Genomic DNA, 21,283 nt, shown 5'->3' with positions numbered 1-21,283 from the left:
GCACCTGATGGCATATTGCATATCATAACCGTTTACATGACCTTCACCTTGGATCTCTGAGTGGAAAATTTTGGTCGCCTTTTGGTTTCTTTACGAAATCCATTTTTTATTTGCGCATATCCGAAAAGGGTGCCTCGAAAATATGAGAACAATTTGAATGCTTCTGTTTAGTCTGAATTTTATCAAATGCTGGTGACCAGTTTTTTTTAGCCGGTTGCCAATTGTTAAATGTCTAAAAACAAATGCCATTTTCCTCGAGTAAATACATTTTTACTCGTTGCAAACGTAAAATGGTACTGTTTATTCTTTTGGGAATTCCGATAACATATATTTATTTTCATCGTAGACCATCTGTAATGGCAATTTTTTTGCTGTAGTTTAGCATGCCGTGCCGCTTCGTGTGCCTTGAACCCTTCGCGAAACGAATCTCATCCGCACTCTAGGATGCCGCCACTGTATTTTGAAATAGCCAATCGAATTGGGCTTAAATCGAGAAAAAGAAATTGTGTCGAATAACTTCTGTCCTTCCTCTATAACTGAAAATTACTTTTACGTCGGGCCAATATATTTAGCCATGTAGTCTAGATGGCTTATGTGCGATACACGACATCCACGTTTAGACTAGTAGCTTCAATGACTCATGTGCTGTTTTGTTTGAAATCCGATCATTAGAATAAAGAGCGGCCTGCATTCAATCCTTCATTCAGTATTTATAATTATCCCCATCCAGTGGCGTAACTACGGGGGTGGGAATTCTGGGGATCTATCCCCCTCATTCCCCCCAAAGCCTCAGAGAAAAAAAAGTTTAAAACTATTGTCTAGTTTTGATATATAATAACTGCGTCTGATAAAAGTTAAATTTTAAGTGCCGAAATTATATAAAATATATTTCCCGGCATGTGATTTTTCAAAAGTTTTCCTGGACCCCCCGATTCCTGGGGGGGGGGTGGCCATCATATCCCCCAAAGCATATTCCTAGTTACACTGTCCCCATCTCAATTAATTATGGTAGACAGTAACTTATTCTAAAATTTTATTAAATTAATTTTTCCGGAATAAATTTACCATTAATCTCTGTTTTATTAAGCAAAGCGATTTATTTCAACGCACACACGTTATACAGGATATGTTTAGGTAATTTTAATCTTTTAATATCAGTTCGGTATTCAAAGAAATTTTCCTGAACTACAGTCAGGTTTTCCATCGTTTTAATGTTTTACAAAGCTAAGCCCAAAGTAGTTGAACGTACGTGAAATTAAGCACTAAATGTATGTAGGTATATCATGCATGAATCATCGTTAATGGAAATTGAAAAATGAGCACAGTGGTATCTCATGAAATTCTTTCTTTGTTTCGTGATTTTGCAGAATAGTCATTCCGATGACGCACTGCAAATGTATTCCTCCAAACCATTATTGTGTTGTTTTTTTTAAGTTCAAATCAAAAAGTGATCCGGTCAGGAAGTACCGCTCTCAAAGCTTTGTTTTTTGGTGTTCGTTCAGTGCTTAATTTCTAAAATTTTAGGTTTCGTAACGCATGCCTACGCATTTTATCCACACGATTTTCAAATATATTAATTCAATAAATAATGAATATGTTACTTATTTTTAAGCATTCGAATAACTTCCAATATTTTTAAACTTGTAATAAAAAGTTACAATGAGGAATCATGTTTTACCAAGCATAAAAAAACGATGATTTTTTAAAGCTTTCCTAAATATGGTAATCACAAGTAAAGACAAATCGTATCCATGTTACTTCAAACATTCTCTTTTTAAAAAACTGTCTTGAGTCGGACTTGAATTAGGAAAAGTGTTGTCTCCATCATAAACTTTCTCAATTCGCAGCGCCGAACTATAGAATCCAATTTTCCGGGAGAGGTGCCGCAAAGCTGTTCCGGCCGAAATAAAGCAGTGTTCGATCACCCTTTTTGTTTTGTGCCCACCCTCGCGCGGGAGGGTTAGCAATGGCATTTCCGTGCCTTCGTGCGAACCCACGCAGCAACGCAGGCGATTGCGGTCTTTCGGGGAATAACCGCGATATATATCGCGTCTTGATGTTTGGTTGTCTGTCCTTGGGGAAGATGTGGTTGGGTGGGGAAAAACCCAGGCTCACCTGAGGTGCTTGATCTGGTGGCTCCTCTTGGATGTGAGCTGCAGGAGGTCAATGAGGAAGTCGGATCGCTCTTTAAGTTCCTTGCCGGACATGCCGTACAGCCAGCCGAAGTACGTCATCACGTTATCCACGGTGAACTCGTGAAGCAGCGACAGCTCCTAGAATGAAGAATATGGAAAAATCAGTAATCAGGCTTAGAATCTACGTGAATCTGTAAACCTGGGATGACACTACATTTAATAACTTTCAATTGAGTGTATTTGAATTTTCATTGAATTCACTGTAAAATGTGTACACGGAAGAAACTTATTATTTGTTTACTTTGCAACTTTCCGTTATGCTCTGTTTTAATCAGTGGTATATATTTATTTAAGGTTACAGCATAACTTCTGAGAAAATTGAAAAATTCTTTAAGGTGGCTCTCTGGGGAGAACATTCATTTCACCAACTTAAAAAACAACGCTTAAATTTATTTTACGAATATGTAAAATCCCTTTTTTTACGTTCCTCAGACCTCAGGTGCATTAATTATCAATGTGAGGTGTTGCATACCACCAGGGCGCCTAGGAAGTGATGAAACCCCCCAACCCCCCAAGACAACGACCTAAATCCACCCCTGGTTTTCTTTAGTGAACCAACTGTTCTCAACGTACACACATTATTTAAAGGACGCCCTTATAGAACCACACTACAGGTGGTGTAACTATAAATTGACAATGCCGACGGGGCTGATATAAAAAATGAATAAAATGCTTCTTAGATGTAAAACATTAAAAAATATGAGCACTCCTTATTCGAAAAATTGCATGTAGCTATATTCATGCGTTGTTTTGGTAAATTATTAGTGCTTTTCATGTGTATAACTAGTCGATTGTTCGTTTTTTTTATACCAAGAGAAGTTTTCGAGTGTTCGCCGTGGTGGTAGAAGAGTTGTGGATAACATGTGATAAAATCTACGTGCTTAATGCTGGATTACTGATTTGGAAATAACGTATAATAAGTGTTGCTGTCTGGCGTCAGCCTGAACCAAAGAATTTTTATATGCCACCGAGGATATACATCTGACTGTCCTCAACCGTTCGACGTTCCTGACGATCTTTGAGTCTATTCAGGAGTACCAACGTGATCACTTAATACTTCGCATGCACATGATTTGTAACTTCACTTCGATGTGCGGCACTTAAAAATTTTCAAGATATAGATAATAATTTAATACTCCTATCAAGAAATTCGACTGTGAAAATTCATGTTTTAATACTTTTTTTTGCAAATTTCCGTCATAAATAATGCAAAGATCCGAATAAATAACATCATTTTCTCGTGCGTTTATTTTAGACGGAAAATTGTTATTTTAATATCGATGGTAAACCACTTCGTGTAAAGCACCAGCATATTAGTTAAAATTAAGTGATAACTAGAAAGATGAAAGTGAAACGAGAAAAAACTTCTGTGAGTTGCTGCGTCACATGTGGTGCGTTGTTTGTTTATGTGTCAACGTTTCGCTCCATGGAGACGAACGGAAGGACGGCCGCCATGTCGTAGTGCATTGATATTCATCGAACGTCCCCATTAATGACGGTCGCGTGACGCCCGGGGAGGTTCGGGGATATGGGTGACTTGATTAGTAATTGATGAATTAGACGACGGCCGGCCTAAGGTTGACATTGTGTGCATCGGTACGTTTCTCCAAATCGCTTTGAGGACAGGGAGATATCCAGTCACGGCATTGAAGAGCCTGTGACAAAATCCAGTCTGAGATCCCACGTGCCATGCGCTAACAGATATTCCTAGAAATTTCCTCGAAAACCGTTGACCATTTCATTCAAGAGAAGACCACGCCTCGTCGTACAACATCTATCATCCTCTCTCATTGTGGTCGTCAATTTTAATAAACACGGGTTTCCCTGCAGACAAAATTAAGACGCAAAAATTAGGCATTTAATTTCCCAATTACTCATAAATTATTTTCCACACTTATTCATGCCAAAATTCCTTCATGTCTGAAGTCCTATACAACAAAACCGCTATCTTTTAAAATAAATATGTAGGGTTTGACGTTAATTAATTTAATTATTTGCAAAGAATTCAAATATTTCTGGAAGGAGTTCGTAGATTTAGTGAAAAATTCATTCTACCCGTTTGTTTTTTTTCAGGAGTGCCTTTATGTTAAGTAAAAATATCTTATTCTTCTCTGCATCTTTATTTGCGGATCATTCCATTATTTCATGTTTAAATTAGGTAAAAAAAAGTTGTTGCTTAAAATTGAAACAAGGAACTACATTTACATTTAATGCAGTACCTACTAACCAAAAACCCACAAGGAATTTGACTTTATGACCTCCTACCAATTAACTAATTACTCGCGGTTTTAATGGTTCTAGATAATTATCTATTTACGTTTGTCACCCTGGAGTTAGCGGATGATACTTTAAATATTTTTAAAAGAAACACCCGCTAAGCATGACAATAACGGAACCTGAAATACCAATGTTAAATATGGCTATTAGAAGGAGTTGTTTAATCAAAACCTACCTATATTTTAAGATTCTCCGGCACGTTTCTAAATGACCACTTCCCAGAGATTCTTACCTGGACGTGGTCCTATACCACGAATCTTAACCGCTTTGTGTCAGAACTATTCGAAATAAGGCTGACTTTCGCGGCCTAAAGAGATCTTGGTTTTTTTCTCACGATGCTCATCGAAAAGAGCCCTTTTATCTTAAATACGTCGTAGAAATTTTATTGGTATCGTAAAATGGAGCATTAATGCTTCGAAGTTCAATCTCATATTCTTCAACTACGGCGGAGATTTATAATACATGAAGAATCAGGAAAAAAAATGCAGTGATGTTTAAAGCCTCTTTTCAACCTTGACCTCTGATTACTTTAAGTTTGCTATGCATCTTATTCAACTCTTAACGAACAACTTCACGATAAAAAACCGACTATTTTCTTTGAATGGCGTATCACGAAATAATTTTTAAATTATGAATCGAAGCTGACCTTTCTCATTTTTGAGACGTGTATTCTGATCCCGTGTTTGAATTCTAGGGACGTAACCTAAGGCCTTAAGTTTTGATTTTTTTAAAGATGATTTTATAGAGTTCTAGGAATAGAATTTCCTCTTTTTCTTCGCACAGATAGTTCGTCGAATTTTCCGCTGCCGTGTAATTTTGGTTGGAAGCGGGGGCCGCTTGTTTTCAGATTGACTTGGATGGATGGAATATAATTTTTAAAAATAAGACAGAAGCTTCTGCATTTCATAAAGTTGAATTATCAGGACAAGATTCCAATCACTAAGCAAACAACTTCTCCTTTTAAGTGATATGTTTTTCCTTTTAGATTTGCTTTCCAATGGTCTAGATTTTTAAAATTTCATGGTTATTTCGTTGCCATGGTATCTATGGTTCAATGGTGTTTTTTCAGCCTAATTTTTTTTTTCCTGTTCTCTTTATAATTTGACTCGCCCGTCAACTGTAGCCTCACTCTGAATTTACAACTCTCACCTCATAATGGAATTGATTTTTTGGGGTGTAACTTGGTGAAAGAGATTCATAATTAACATTAAAAAAAGAACTTTGTGCTTTCACATTAATATTTATTCACGACCATGGTTTCAACGTTAGACGTCATCATCAGGTGATGATCGCCTGATGATGACGTCTAACGTTGAAACCATGGTCGTGAATAAATATTAATGTGAAAGCACAAAGTTCTTATTTTTAATGTTACTCATAATGGAAATTTAACTATCGCTCATTTAGTGATTCTGTTGGAATTAGATGAGGGTAAGAGCCTAGCCACACTAAAGACGTTAATATTTTCACATTACACAATCAAGGCAAATTTGACTCTGTAATTTCTTCTATTTACAATTATTTCCTTTCAATTTTAATGAATATTGTATTCTCACTTGAAATCAGAAATTAATGGAAAATATTATTTGAAGTTTTTCTCTTATAACACTAATTTTGAGTATGAAAATATTCCTACTTTAAAGTAAGTATTACTTTTATCTTATGCGTGGTATTCATATTTGAGAAAATGGGAAAAAATTATGAGTTGTCACTCAAAAGAAATGAAATTGGAATAAAATTCAACTTAAAACCCTAAAGGGATTGTGTTTATAGTAGAATGGCCAATAAAAGGATATTAAATCTCGCCGTTATTATAATAAGAGCGTTTCTCCTCCTGATGAAGACATTTTTCCAAATGTCTATCTGGAGAATCGAAAAATCGAAAGTCAATGGGAGACCGAGAAAGGGAAACGGCGAGAGACAATTATTCTTGTAACACTCAAAGAGGCCGCCGTAGCGAAACAAAAGCTCAAAACTGGCGTAGGGGATGCATTTTGAATGATATAAACTCTATATAGAAACAAATACTTATGCTCACTCATTATTTGAGGATGCCGCGATAGGTGTAGAACATAGAGTAAAAATGTGGAGAGTGTGAAGTGAATTTCCAACTATCTAAGTAAATGCTTATTTCCACGCGGCGAACCCTGTAATCATCGATTGAAATATGCTTAATGAAGTAAATAATGGCATTTAACCTTTGAAACTTATGGGAAGCACACTAACACTCGCGTTTGAATCTAGGGAGATATTTCTCGGGAGAATTATTACCCTTCAAGTGCCTGTAATTCTATTCGGTGTGGATCCATTGGTCGTAGATAGCTCCCCATAACGTCCAGCAATGCCCATCCCTCATCTCCACAATGAGCAACACCACTTATCCCTCATCCTCGTCTTACCATCGCGACACATTACGAGAAATCTCATACGCTTCTTTATTATCTGCGACTAAAGTGTCCAAATCTCCGCGAACGCCTCGTAATCGATGAAATCTGGAATATTTCGTTCAATACATCAGAGAATTGAAACGCTTATGTACCAAAAGATTAGATGCTTTTGAATCTGCGGGATTACTTTTTTTCAAATAATCACACATTACATGAAGCTCTTATGTAGCATGTGAATACACAAATGACAAACTTATTGGATATAACCACACCTCCACGAAAAGTATATTCATTAAAAAACCGTAATTTTTTAATATTTTTAACAATGACCCTGCACAGAAATTAATATTTTCTATGGATAAAAGCTGTAATGAAAAAAAGTTCCTTTAGAGTTTGAATCATTTCCAAAATTTTACGTTTTGATTCGGAATGGAATTTCTTGATTCATACAGCACCATTGGAACACATTATAATTACACTTAGGCCAATCCGCGATTGATTTTCTCAATGAATGCCCTTTACCCTCTAAATACATATTTTGGTTAGTTGTTAACTTTAAAAGTATCAAAAAAATCTGAATCGGGTTTGCTGAGTATTAAAGCGGATGAAATAAACCACTATGCTTGGAAAAAATGTTTTTATCTCATGATAAAATCTCACCGATTTAAGTTAATCGTTAAAAATATGGTAAATATGTATCAAATCGTAAATTTTTAGCAATAAAATTTAATTGATACACTGTTAGCCAATTCATTATCGTCCTTTAAACAAACGTAGCCGGTTGAATTTCTTTAATTTTGGTAAATGTTGTCCTACCTGAGTTTGGTCACTCAGTGTTGCCCACAGACGATGGGGATTAAAACGAATTTCTGGTCATTATATAACGAGCATTTGTACATAATTTTTTTCTCAATTATAATAAAGGTTAACTTCCGGGCAAAGGCTGGTGATGGATTATTATCTTTCAGGTGGGTGGACGTTTGCATGTGCTCCAACACTCATTACGATGGCAAGCTAAGCGATTCACATCGGCTAATTTCTTAACCTTAACATAAATTATTAAAATGTTCAAAATAGTTATTTTGAATCGACGACTTAATTTTTCCTACCTTTACTTTTATCTAGGTATTAATACTTACAGTGTCTCCATCAGCTGTGAACAAAATACCAATTATCTTACCCCTATTTTGTCTCTTTACATTTTTCTTCCACATGAACTCTTAAAATTCTGTACATATATATTTTGAGATATCGATGGATTCTATGTAAAAATCAGGCGAGATCTATTTGTTCACTACAGAATTTTCAAAGCACTGTAGTGAAGTGACCTGTGAACTCGGAACGTTTTTTCTCGAATTGCCCAATACTTCCAATTTGACGTTAAATCCTTCTTCTACCGTGTTTTAAGTGTATTCTTCAAAATATGAGCATGAATGTTTAGAGATTGTGCGTTAGTAAAATTATGGCATCTATGTCAAAGAGTCGTTCGTGATTAAAATGCTCTTGAGTGTCTATTTCAAATATTTTGTATCTTATTTAAATGCCAACTATGGTACCGTAACGTCTTTTCTCACTTTGCCCTTTATTTCACCACTAAACTTAACGACCATTCCCTGGAATTGACCAAATCTCGTGTTTCCCTGGAAGAAAAACAACTTTCTGATTACCTGGACTTCGGTGGTCCAGAGTTCTTCACTCCGGGACATTAACCCCTTTCTCAGAATGCCATCCGCCGAGATCAAATATATTTACCGAAAGAGAGAATCAAAACTCAGTGAGTTTTTTTAATGCTATCCGACTGACGCTTATTGAGGCGGCTTTGGTGGTGATATGTACGATGTAGTCGATGTCTTCCAAGAAGGACGTGCAGCCCGGAGTTAAATTATTACGCAACTTTACCCGTAATAGTTCTCTTTCCCGGAACGACATTCGCCGGAATCATTGCCCGTCCACCCCGACAACTTCCCGATCTCAGATTCAAAGAACCAAAATTGCTTCGTGAAGAGTCTGTTATTTTTGTAGCAGGTGTTTCATGTTGTGAATTTTAGCCAGCTGGATTGACTTCCCATCCACTCTGTGGACACGAAGTTGTTTCTGCTCAGAACTCGGTGGTTCGAGGACCAATAAATTCTGAAATAGGTATCGATACGATCGATGGTTCGGGTACACCTTCAACCATAATTCAAATCGGATCTGATTACCACTTTCATCCCTCGTGAATAACACGTTTACTATTTTATTCGTGCATTGCTCATTACAGTGTGTAAGACGTTGTCATATGTAAATCATTCAATGTGTGCAATTTTCAACCGGTCTTTCTTAGTCTGGTCAGTTTCTGGAGAGAAATGGCAAGGATTGTTTTTACAGGATAGCAGTTTCAGCATAAATATTAACTACCATTGAAAAAAAAATGTTTATGTTATAAACTCCTATCAAGCTATTTTTATTTCCTTTTGGTTGGCTTGGACTAGAGGTACAGCAATCCGTCCGTCGGACGGGACGTTAAGCCGTGGTCCCCTTGGCGCCTTTCGTTAAGAGTAGGCGCCGGGTTTCTCTCCCTCCCCTCCTTGCCGTGTGGCGCTCATGACCTCATCCGTCACGTCGGAGGCCTCCTCCAAATGCCACCTGCAGCCGCGCACTCACCTGTGGCATGTATCCCACTCGATGTCCGGGCACTCCGGAGTCCTTGTCGCCAGGGTGGCTGCCCAGCACCGTGATCTCGCCGCCGTCCAGCTTCCTCAGACCGCACACGCAGCTCAGCAGGGTCGTCTTGCCGCACCCACTTGCACCCAACAGACCGTAGCTAATAGAGTTATGCAGGGAGGAAAAGTCAAACTTTAAACATTGGCCAGAAAACTGTAAAATTACACACCTGAGACGAGGGTCGTACGACAAAAAAATTGCTACAGTTATGACGAATTCCATTAAGAAAGAATTCGAGGGTTTTTCCTACATCCGCTATTTGATCACCTCAGGGTTAAGAAAAATAGGGCTCACAAAAGACCAATGTGAAAGCCTTAGCCCTTCTGCTTCGCATATTTGCGAGGTCTTCAGCTTCAATTATTTTTTAATTATTATTATAAACACCAGTGCTATAAGGCATTCATATTAGGTTTTTAAGATATTATAGTTGTACTCCATTCTCCATTGAAGAGGGCTAAAATTATAAAAAATGCCTGTATGGCAACTGACAAAATGCAGGCGTGAATGCAACTGATTGCATAAATACAATCCAAGAGATACTTGAAGAGAAATTTTATTTTCATACCCTGGTAGTTAGATAGTCCGGAAGAGACGACATATACGTGATAGATTGCACACCCCCCTTAGTTTCGGCGTTTTGAACCGACAGATTAGAGACGGAGTAGATGCTAGGGAATAAGTGAGGATGTCCCGTTTGTTTTTCAGTGGTTTTACTGATTTAAAAGCGCAAATACTGAAATAAATCTGGTATTTTAACCTCAAACTTTTCCTCGCCTTACACTAAATTCGTATCGGACGTTTAACTACTGCTATAATATGATTGTTTGAGTTTTGCAGCAAAAGTAAGTTGTGTTCGGATTGTTTTCAGTATAGTTACGATATATTGACCCCTTAAAGGCTATAGAGCCACGATGTGCGGCGTCTCGTCTGTTGGAAAAGGGAGAGACGCCGCAATGAACTTCGATACAGATGCCACATTCCTCTCGTGCGGGATATACGCCGTACGGAATGAAAAGTGATTTAAAATTAATTAGAACACATTTTTAGCATAGTTAAAACTGTTTTAGTGTTTGTACTGATAATAAAAATTGTGTTTGTGTTTTGTGTAGTAATTAATTGTTTTTACACATATTTTGAAAATTTCTATACTAACTTTGCCAGCAACAGCAAGTTTTGACTTGAGCAAGGTTTGCCTAACTTTATTTTTCAACTTATATTTCGGAATTATAAAAAATACTCCTGTATTAAGTCTCGGTTATCTGAATTTCTTCGGTTCAACTTGTATCCTTCAATAAAAATTGGATAAATATATAGCCCATGTTGGTTAAATGCCTTGGTTTCTATGTGTGTTTATTTAAAATATAATGGCTTAAACATAGCTCTGCTTTTACAACCTGCATACCAGTTGCATTAAAATTGTAGACATTTACTATTAATTAGAAAAATATTAAAGATATATCAAAATTATTTGCATATTTTATATTCCTTAAAACTTCAATGATGCGAAAATTTTTCCTTTTCAATGCAGCTGCAGAATACAGAAATCAGTTTTAGTCGGTTTTATTTTAACAACATGCGGCGTATCGCCCTTATTTATAGGTGTGGCGGGATAGAGGCCGCGAGTAAATGTTTTACAAAAATAATTCTTACAGCTAAGGGAAGAATGATACAAGTACACGTTTTTGTGTGTACGTCAGAAAAATGACTAGTCACCACATTTAATACTAAGTTTTACCGAAAAAGCAAAATAGGATAAAATGTAGTTATTTTCTGAAATGTGCGGCATCTCTCCCTGAATTTCCCTATAGTAAATTCCCATTTTAGTTCTGCTAAGAATTTTTACTCAGCAAGAATACAAAATGTTTATCAACAAATAATTCACTCCTCCCATTTGATATTTTAGTCAATCAAACCTGATAATTACCGAATTCTGAGAGAGTTAGTAGTAAAAACCATCTCCAATTGCAGTTAAAGAGGTGTTGACTTCCTTTAAATATTTAGTGGGTTTCATATGTGTTTCAAATAATCCTAACTCGAGTGTCATATTTCAACGGAGGATAAATTGTTGAATAATCAATCATAATTGGTCACATCGTAGGTTCGGAATGAGAAGCGTTTGACCTATTTAAAATCCTCTCCCCTTTTGTTTTATGGCAGAATCCGAAAGGATAATTGAACTGATATACGAGCATTTCTGAAGCATCAGTAATAGATCTCAACTTCCTCATAATTCTCTTTCAACACCTGCGCATGATCTGCATGCTCGATAAATGATTGCAACAAATTTGCATTGTAGCGTTTCCCTGTCAGTGATCATGCCATTCCCGGACACTGGAATGAGGGCTCACAAAAAACTGTTGTGAAAGAAATGTGTGACCAGAGAGCATTCAGTTAACCGGGAAATGGTAGGCATCACGCCATTTCATGTGTCTAGGTATTCATTGCTAATAAGGAAGCTAATGGCCGTTAATTACCACTCTCGTATTATGCACCCTTGACCTTCGCCCATCCCCCTTAATGTACAGCGAAGTCATCGCGCCTCTAATAGTCCTGGGATTTATAGTGTTTTTTTGGTTCTAATGAAAGCGTTTAGGAAATATGGATCTCCCGAGTCATACTAGTTAATACCAATGCATTATCGGCGATTATACCACTCGAAGGTTTTCCGGGAAGGGATTTGGCTGCACATTAATCATGGACGACGGATAACCCGGAAAAGTAATGCGTATGATCTCAACAACAATTTGGATATAAAATGTTAAATCTCGTATCAATAAAATACTGAGTATGTTTCTATGATATTCTGTTGACTTTAGAATTTGTTTTAAATACAAATTATATGAAATACGCTTCACGAGATTTAAATACTGCATTTCATATTTGTAATCCTCTTTCTGCTATTGAGAAGTACCCACCCAAATATTTTGGAATTTTGAGTGGGGAATTTAAGTTGAAAAGTTATCTGAACTAAAATCATCTTTGCTGTATTCAAACTTTTTAAATATTTTTTCATGCGAAAACTGCCTATTTTTGGCAGCGTCTACTCTCTCCTGAGTCATTTCATCGCATGTACCGGTTCGATGAAAATTCATGTCTCTGTTGAAGTCTTTGCGCATTCTCTTCCTAATAATTATTTGTTTTAAAATTAAATTCTTAATTTCCATTGTGTTTTGTTCCTGAAGAAACGCGGAATACAAGTTTGGAGCGTTGAATTTATAATTATAGCTCACTGGTGTCCCTTTGCATGACCTATATATATATTCCACTGAAACGTTAATGGATAAGGAAATTTGACAATTTAAGTGTTCGCAAGTCTCTCTGCCTTTAAAAATTGATTATCTGCTGCAGTACTTCGTGCAAATAATTTCTTCGAGGAACTTGAACCATTTTGAGAGATCAGTAAAAACAGTGCTGCAACTTTTACCTTAAAAATCATTTCAATCAATCAATTATGTTGATCATCATGCTAAAGTACCTAAATGGATTGGAAACGGTTTGAATATAGAAAGATAATAATATTTTCACGTATAATTCACGCATTATCACAATTAATGGGGTTGACGGAGCTGCGTCGATATGGTAAAATATTTCGACGATTTCCACAATAAAACAAGAACGTCGCCGTAGGTACACTCGGAATGGCCAGAAAATCCTTGGTGTCTTTATGAATAGTAATCGAATTTTAACACTTCATTTTATAGCTTTTTCGGACGGGAAGGTTGCCTAAATAGCATGAATTTTGGAAAAAAAACGAATTAACTCAAAAATAAGTCAATATTAGTTTTTAATGCTGCTTAATATAAGGTGGAATGTCTACTTCTCTCACAATTTTTGGGGACAATGAATTCCAAGTTGAACACATATGTAAAAATTCAATTTCAAACCTCTGCAAACGGTGCGATTAAAGCAACCGGTTTCCCAAATCGCACCACTGGAGACCAAAATTAGGAAATGATGTTTCAGCCACAATGAGAGGCAGAGAGGCAAATTATTTTTTAGATCCCTTAGCAGAGTAAACATGTGCATTTAAACACCCGTAACATAAGGATCTAAAAAAATTAAATCAGTCATATCTTTGACATTAATAATAGATGCAGTTTTTTCTTGATAAAAAATCTGCAATAATTGAAACAAAATTTACAAGTCTTTGTAGAAGTGTTAATGGCTTAGAATAGTCTGTTCACGGCAGCTTTTTTAAGACGTCTTACGTCGCACAGGTATAGAGAGACGTGGTGCGATTTGGGAGCGACCGCCATTTTATGTGAAATCATTTCCACTGCCTAAACATGTGATCACACCACGCTGTTAATAGCACTCAATGAAGCGCAACATACTTCTAAAATATGATATGTAGCTAAAACTACGTAAATACAACTTATTTGTTTGCAATATTCTTGTAAAAAGACGAAATAAATAGCAGAAGAAATACTTATTTTCATAATACCTAAGCAGCTGACTTGTCACGACGCTGGTGGCCACAATTGAAGAGTGGAGTGCTTGTGATGCAGGGAATTCCAAATGATGCAATTAGATTGCATGTGTATTTAATACATTGGTTTCAAGGATGGTGGTGCTATTAAGGAATCGGTGTGATTTAGGCAACTCTCCCCTACATACTTATTCCCACTTTGACTCAAGTGCTCTCAGGCAACTTAATTCCTTAGTGAGGCAGAAAAGTGGAAAGTAATACTTAGACAAATATTTTATGCTAGGATGCTAGTTGATTGTAATTATTCAACGTCTGATTCCACGGAAAACTTATAATGAAACGCTAGAAACGATTAAATTCAACCGATAAATGTCCAATTATCTTATATTGTAAATTCACTCAAACTCTCTTCATCCAAACGTCTTTCAAAATGTTGAACAATCCAACTTCAAAACTCTACCTAAAATGGTATTTGTGAAATATTTAAATTAAAATGAAGAATACGAAGCCCTCCACACTCATGTAAGTTCGTATGTGAGATAGTTGTAACGGTGCATCTTCGTCTATCCAAGCCTTCTGCCTCCTCCGCATCCCATCTAGAAGCTGCTCCTTCTCACCCACCACGTCACGCACTTCGTTGTTCCTCCTCCTTTCCGTCCACTTCACCTTCTCCATTCTTCTCCACACCCACATCTCGAATGCCTCCAGTCTTATCTCATCCTCCCTCCTAAGTATCCACGTTTCCGCACCGTAAAGCGCTACACTCCAGATCACACTCTTCACTTGTCTTTTCTTTAAACGTTTAAGCTCTTACCTAATGATCCTCTAATAATTTCTATCCCGCTCGTGAACGCTTCCTTTGCTAATTCAATCTTTCATGAATATGCTTTCATTTTATAAATATTAAATATCAATATTTTCCCCATTACTTTTGTTTTTTGCGTTACTGATGTATTTCGGTATACATTTTATGTCCATAAATATCTGTATATATACAGGGTGTCCTATTTATCTTGACCACCCGAAGTAACTTTATGTCCAGATACAAATTCAAAAATATGTGTCAAGCAAATGTTCATTAGCCGTCAGGGGGGCATTAATCATCATGACTGCCTTCCTTGTAGCTTTGTTATTTACAAAGATATGAACAACGGTATGTCTTTTTTAAATGGATTAAATGAATTGCCGAATAAAAAATATAGGGTGTCATTTAAAAAATAAATACCGTTGTTCATATCTTTGTAAATGACAAAGCTACAAGGAAGGCAATCATGCTAATTAATGTCCCCCTGATGGCTAATGGACATTTTTTTGACAAATTTTTGAATTTACATCTGGACAAAAAGTTATTTCGGGTGGTCAATATAAATGGGACACCCTGTATAATAGGTACCTATTATATGTATGAAATACATAATCGTTACTATAACGTAACTATACTACACGTGGTCGTTTCTCAGGTCGAAGTGACATAGTTTGGCGGGCGATCAAATAATTTTATTTTTCACATTGGCTCGATTCTTGACCCTTTTCTGTCGCGAGTCTCTCATGACATGAGCCTTTGTTATGGGATGCGCCGGATTCGGGAATATTTCCCCGCCCTGCCGAGTCATCTTCCTCCAGAGGGAACCTCGACCTTAATTTTCACGACTCCTCGAGGGTCGCCCGAGAATGAACGCGCTCTCATCTAAGTGCCATCATTACTCTTCTAATAAGGATAGGGAGACCTCAAAGGCTGCTTTCGTCCTTGCTTGCCTACTCCAGACGCGCGAGTCCGTCACAATAGCATTCTTTTCGTTTCAAGAGCGACCCCTGCAGGAGTGTGGAAGGAATTAAGCCTTCGACATGAAACTGCTGCTGAAGTCAGACACACATTTAAAGGGGAAGAAGACATTTCGTAATCTCTAATATTGTCCCGAGGGACTCGATTATTATTCAATAATGTGTCATGGAAAGGTTATGCAATGGCTACTCCCTAGTCGGAATGTGCATTCCTGATCTACCCTTGATGCATCGCACCGTGATGTAGGTCTATCGGTCTAAAATGTTTGCAAATTCGTCATGGAGATCGTCAGGGTTATATTTTTGACAATGTTTGCGTAAAAATCGCCTTATACGCCGATGAAAAAATGCTAGGCAGAAAGCAAACATTGGAACCTTCCCCGTTTGATCATTCTAGTTCGACCTTTCCCAACATGAGATAGTGACGTAAACCGACCTTCGCTGTCTTTGTGTCACATTAAATCCATTGTCGAATTTCACAAAAGGTTGTCGAAATCTCTTCTAAAAGAGCCGATTTCTATGAAAGAACGATCTTCAGCGAGGTGTTTGAAACGAAATCGTGACGCACTGGTCGTTATTGGGCACATCTACAGACCTGAACTTTTTTGTCGGAGACATCTATGCTTTAAGTTACGACATCTCTTGAGTCCAAATTTCTCGACTGATGACTCGGCTCGTCGTCAAGTGGTTAAAAAATAAATTGTTACTGGCTGAATGAGGAGTTGAATGACAAGAGGATATATACGCATATGTCTTCTCCAAATTTCTGAGTACATTTACCCTATACTTTGCTCGACGCTCCTGTAAAGATTCCCACTCTGGCTCACGTAACATATCAGAAACACTGCACGTTTTATCGTAACAAGTCATTACGAATCTGGCTGCCCTGCTCTGTACTCTATTGATTTCATATGGATTCCACATACTTCATAAGGATTCCACTCGCTAGCAGCATATTCCAAGTGAGGCCTCACTTGAGTCATGTAACTTATCCCCCTCACCTTTCTATGGAATATACCGAGATTTCTTTTTACAAATCCCAGTTTACGGTTGATTTCCCGCATACTTCGCGCATGTGTTTTATGTCGCGTACTTGACCCTACGACAGATCCCGAGTAAAAGTGGCCCCTAAAGGCTTTACGAAGTCCGCATTTAATAATTGGCCCGTTGTCGTTGTAACTCCTTGAAGAGATATCCTTTCCCCAAAACTGTACCACCACACACTTATCGAGATTTACCTCTAACTCCTCAGTACTGCACCATTGGTTAAAAGAAGCGAAGTACATATATAATGCCAATATATCGCAATGGCCATCAATTTCTTTGTACACAACTACATCATCTGCGAAGAGGCGGATTTTGCTCGTGACCGCGGTGGTAATTTTATTTTTGTGAAGAACGAACAAATGAAGACCTATAACACTTCCTTGGGGTACACCTGAGGTAACTTGTATAGTATACGAGCTAACTACAACCAAAGAAAAATTTTCTCTGCGATCATTTAAAAAATCCTTTATCCAACCTAAAATTATCTATACAATGCTTCCAACTTTCGAATTAGCTTCGAAAGATAAACCATATCGAATACCGTTCTGAGGCTTAAAAATATACAGTCGACTTGAACATGTCTGTCACCCGCGGCTAGGATATCATGAACAAAGAGAGCTAGCTGGATTTCACAAGGTCTCCCTTTTCTAAATCCATGCTGTTCTTTTGCAAACAAATTTTGGCTACTTAATGACCCATTATAGAACTGAATAAAAATGTTCCAAGATTTTACAAGAAATGGAAGGAAGTTTTATAGGCCTATAATTGCTTGGGGCATTAAAACAAAAAGTATAAATTCCTCATGGGGGATTTCGGAACAGAATTAAAAATTTGTAAAATATAACGACATCTACATCAATTTTAAGGTGTTTAGTAATGTGCTCTTCTATGTACGGCTAACGGGTGGAAATATTTTTTGCTTCCATCAAAGGATGCATTGAAGGTGTTTGTCGAAAATTTTATGCTATCACTGCATTTCCTCAATTTACGGATACAGTTGAGATCTTTTAAAGGCGTCGAACGTTTCTATAATTATCTCTAGAAATGAGTTGCAAAACAAATCCGTTGAAAAACTGTCATGATAGTTGCGATAAAAATATTGAAACATCCTTTTTTCCTCGTTAGGTTTTCATATGAACTGCATCCACTCAACCATTTATCGGAGATTCTTCTTCGGAAGACTTCGCAGACGACAGACATAATTTGTTCAAACCTTCGGCGGCGATGGAGACATTAACGCGGTTGAAGTTCCGGGAGCATAAGCACGGTGAAAAATCACCGACAAATTGCGTTTGAGAGCCTGATTGTTTTCAGGTAAGTGTTTTATGTCCTTAATTTAAGCTAATTTAACCTAATTTTAATAATAAAAATTATTTTAAGCAAAAAGCGAGAAAAGCCGAACTGGTGAGAAAATGTTAAAAAGCGCAGTACCTCTACGACAAGGCGTAGAGAATTCAACTGCGTCACTAAATTCATGAATCCGTGGCCAACGAATACCAGCTACTGTCAGCGAACAACTACGTGTAATTTCCGTATTTAAATTGTTAATATTTGTGATGATGAGGCGATGGCATTTCAAATTTCGTTTTCGAAATCGGTAGAGTATCGTTTAAAAATCGCCAGTGGGTAAACAGTTGGCGGCAGTTGGTTAAACAGTCGACAATCGGCTGAACTGTGACCACATCGGTTTCTCGTCGATCATCGATATGGAGGACTGGGTGCTTGGCAACGCTAGGGGTTGAGGTCTAGGCCACCACCGCATCAGCAATAGGTACTAGTAATGAAAGCGACGTGAATTCCTTAAGTCAATCTATGGATTCTTAGAAATATATTTTTTGTGCTGCTGTCGAAATGAAGACGGCTCTCTTCAGGTGTCGGTCCGCATACGGGTCAAGGGCAGCACCGTCACTTTAAAGGCGCATCCGACCTTCCTCACTCGAACGACGTGCTTCTTCCGCTGGGACGGCACTCGACACACAATGAGGGGAGGCGGAGATGTACAGGTAGGTGCATGTGCACCCGCGATGCAAGGAAACGGGAAACGAGCGAGAGGCTGCAAAATGATAATAAAACAAAGGAATCTGGTACTGCGCCGCTTCGGGGTGATGACGTTTTGCGGTGAGGGAATGGAATAAACGCGAGGACCGTAAAAAAATATGGTTACGTAGTAGATATGACGAGAGTGAAATCGTTCTACGGTCAGAGAGCAAAGTGATTCGTAATGGAAGCGCAAACAGCCGCAATTGCACTAAACCCTATGCCTGTAGTTGGTGTGCGTCGGGAGACCTTTGGCTGATCCTCCTCTGTTAATTAATGTGGTTAGCTCTTTTACTCAATTATCGCCTCAAGTCCTCTCGTCCGCAAGTGCTCGTGTACTCTGCATTCTTCTTCCTCGCTTGTCTCTCATTTCGACCCTTCGCACCGCCATCTTCTCAATTCACGCCATTCTCTTACCCGAAGTTGAAGGGCAAAAATTTGCTTGACCCTTTCCTCACTAGGCATTTTTCCTGGGTTACCCCATTGTCTAGAATATTCTGTTCATGAGGACACATAACTTCTTTTAGACCGGCGAGCCTCCGCGGCGGCTGTATTTTTCATTCTATCGTGGCATATCACTAGTTTCCAAATTACGTTATCCCCTGTAAATTTTCTGGGTTGTAATTTGAATAGACCTTTGTCCACTATTTCCTACAACTCAAGTGTAAAAAATTTGCATCTCAGAAAATACTGAGGCAAAAATTGCAAATATATAAAAGGTTGAAAGGGGTCTGCTGTGGGCACCTTAAAATTTTGATGATGGCATCAGAAGTTTTGAACGAGTTATTTGCCATTTAAAAGAATACTGGGAAATCGAAGGGTAGTGGTGTGCCCTCTAGGGTAAATTGTATTCGTGCAGACGAATGGTGTGCAGGCAGGCGTGCTGGGAGGAGTGTTGCGATTCTCACCGTTGTGTCCTGGTTTCAAATCCCGAGCGGAGCCTTTCGACTTTCCCGCATAAAATCCTCGAGGTACGATTTTGGTCAGTGTTCGAAAATGTCACACCTTGAAGACTCGTACTCTCGTGGCTTAGTCTGAGGTGACCTTAACCCTCCCCATTGTTAACCATCCTTCGCTTTGAAGCCATGAGTCAGTAACTATATTTTTTTTTCGCTCAAATACTTTGTCTGATTTTTAATTTGAAGCTGATTTGTAATCTCGGATGAAAGCCGTTGATGACCAATATCCTTAGCAGTTTGTATATCATTTGATAATCAATGATTTGGCCTATAAAACATTTTGTCGTAATGTGAGTAAATGTTAGCGCTGTATTAAAATGTGACTTTGGTGGAGAAGAATCGCTGCTTATCTTTTTATGAATTACAGTCAAAGAGAAATGAAAAGTTTTCGTTGAAATTATTATTAATTAAATGTATTTCCATTTTATCAAAGAAATTATTTCCTATTTCTATCGTCGGAGTAATCCAATCCCCATTCAATAAATCCACACCTTCCGAGGAATGTTAATAATAGCATCGACATACCTGTTTCTAATACGATGCTCAATCATTTTCTCTTGCATTGTTAAGTCGTCGATATGACTATTCGTCGAATCAAAGGGCATGATAGGCAGATCTATCAAATAGATTAAGTGGAAATTAATTGGTTGAACTATATGGATTCCCGACGCAAAAAAGGGAATTGATATGTTTTCCCGCGCCTAAGTAATGATAATCTTCATGAAGCCTTTCATGTCGTGAGTGGGAATCCATTATCCTTTGAACCCTGCATTTGACGGGAAAGAGTTTCTCATTCTCCGGGAACGTTCGTCCTGTTACGCATTCATAATTTCAGCTTTTTCACTTCTTCTCTGCGCGTTGTCTCCAGCCAATTGCGTATCGTAAAGTTTTTGCATTTCTCAGATCGCTCACAATTACTTTGTTGACCTTTGTCTGTTAGTGACCGTCTATTTAAGTTACTGATTAGTTTCACAGCGGCAAACCATACCTTTGGCATGTGAAATGGAATGCCATTAATCTTTGAACCTCATGATGTCACGTTGGAGAGCGTCATTCCTTCGCCGTATACGCCTGTGAATAATTCAATTTTTCTGCATTTTTCTCCTCGTTAGGGAAAACTAAATGTTTTGCGCGCGACCGTTATACATCTCTCAAGTCTAATGATGGAGTCCTGATCATAGGAAATTCTGATCGCTCTTGAATATATTCTTAAATAGTTTTCCGTCGTTATCACTGAGAGAAAAATATTGATTAATACGACATAGCTGTGTATAAAAATAACTTTAACTTTAATTAATTGGTGCTAATTACGAGAGGAATATGGTTCATAAGAATCTTCGTTCTATTTTTTCTCTCAATCGGCCGGAGACACAGAGAAAAATTGCAAATAAATGAAGAAGTGTTTCTATCAATTTTATTTTTTATTTCGGGGTAAACTGTAGGACTAGATAGTGTTTAAACATTTTC

The 21,283-nt window shown here is 37.8% G+C and overlaps 1 protein-coding gene across 1 annotated transcript in view; it reads right to left on the bottom strand.

Moving 5' to 3' along the window:
* The window catches only part of LOC124153398 (ABC transporter G family member 23-like), a 116,991-nt gene that overhangs the window by 39,729 nt on the left and 55,979 nt on the right, over positions 1-21,283 (bottom strand). The window contains exons 3-4 of the mRNA XM_046526525.1: positions 9,503-9,662; positions 2,116-2,273 (exon numbers count right to left, since the gene is read on the bottom strand). Coding sequence (XP_046382481.1) covers positions 2,116-2,273; positions 9,503-9,662 — 318 coding nt within the window. The remainder of the gene's footprint in view (positions 1-2,115; positions 2,274-9,502; positions 9,663-21,283) is intronic.

Source organism: Ischnura elegans, chromosome 2 (assembly GCF_921293095.1).
Source record: "Ischnura elegans chromosome 2, ioIscEleg1.1, whole genome shotgun sequence".
Lineage (NCBI taxonomy): Eukaryota > Metazoa > Arthropoda > Insecta > Odonata > Coenagrionidae > Ischnura > Ischnura elegans.
Note: the sequence above shows the minus strand (reverse complement) of the source record. Positions and strands in the feature narration are given on the sequence as shown.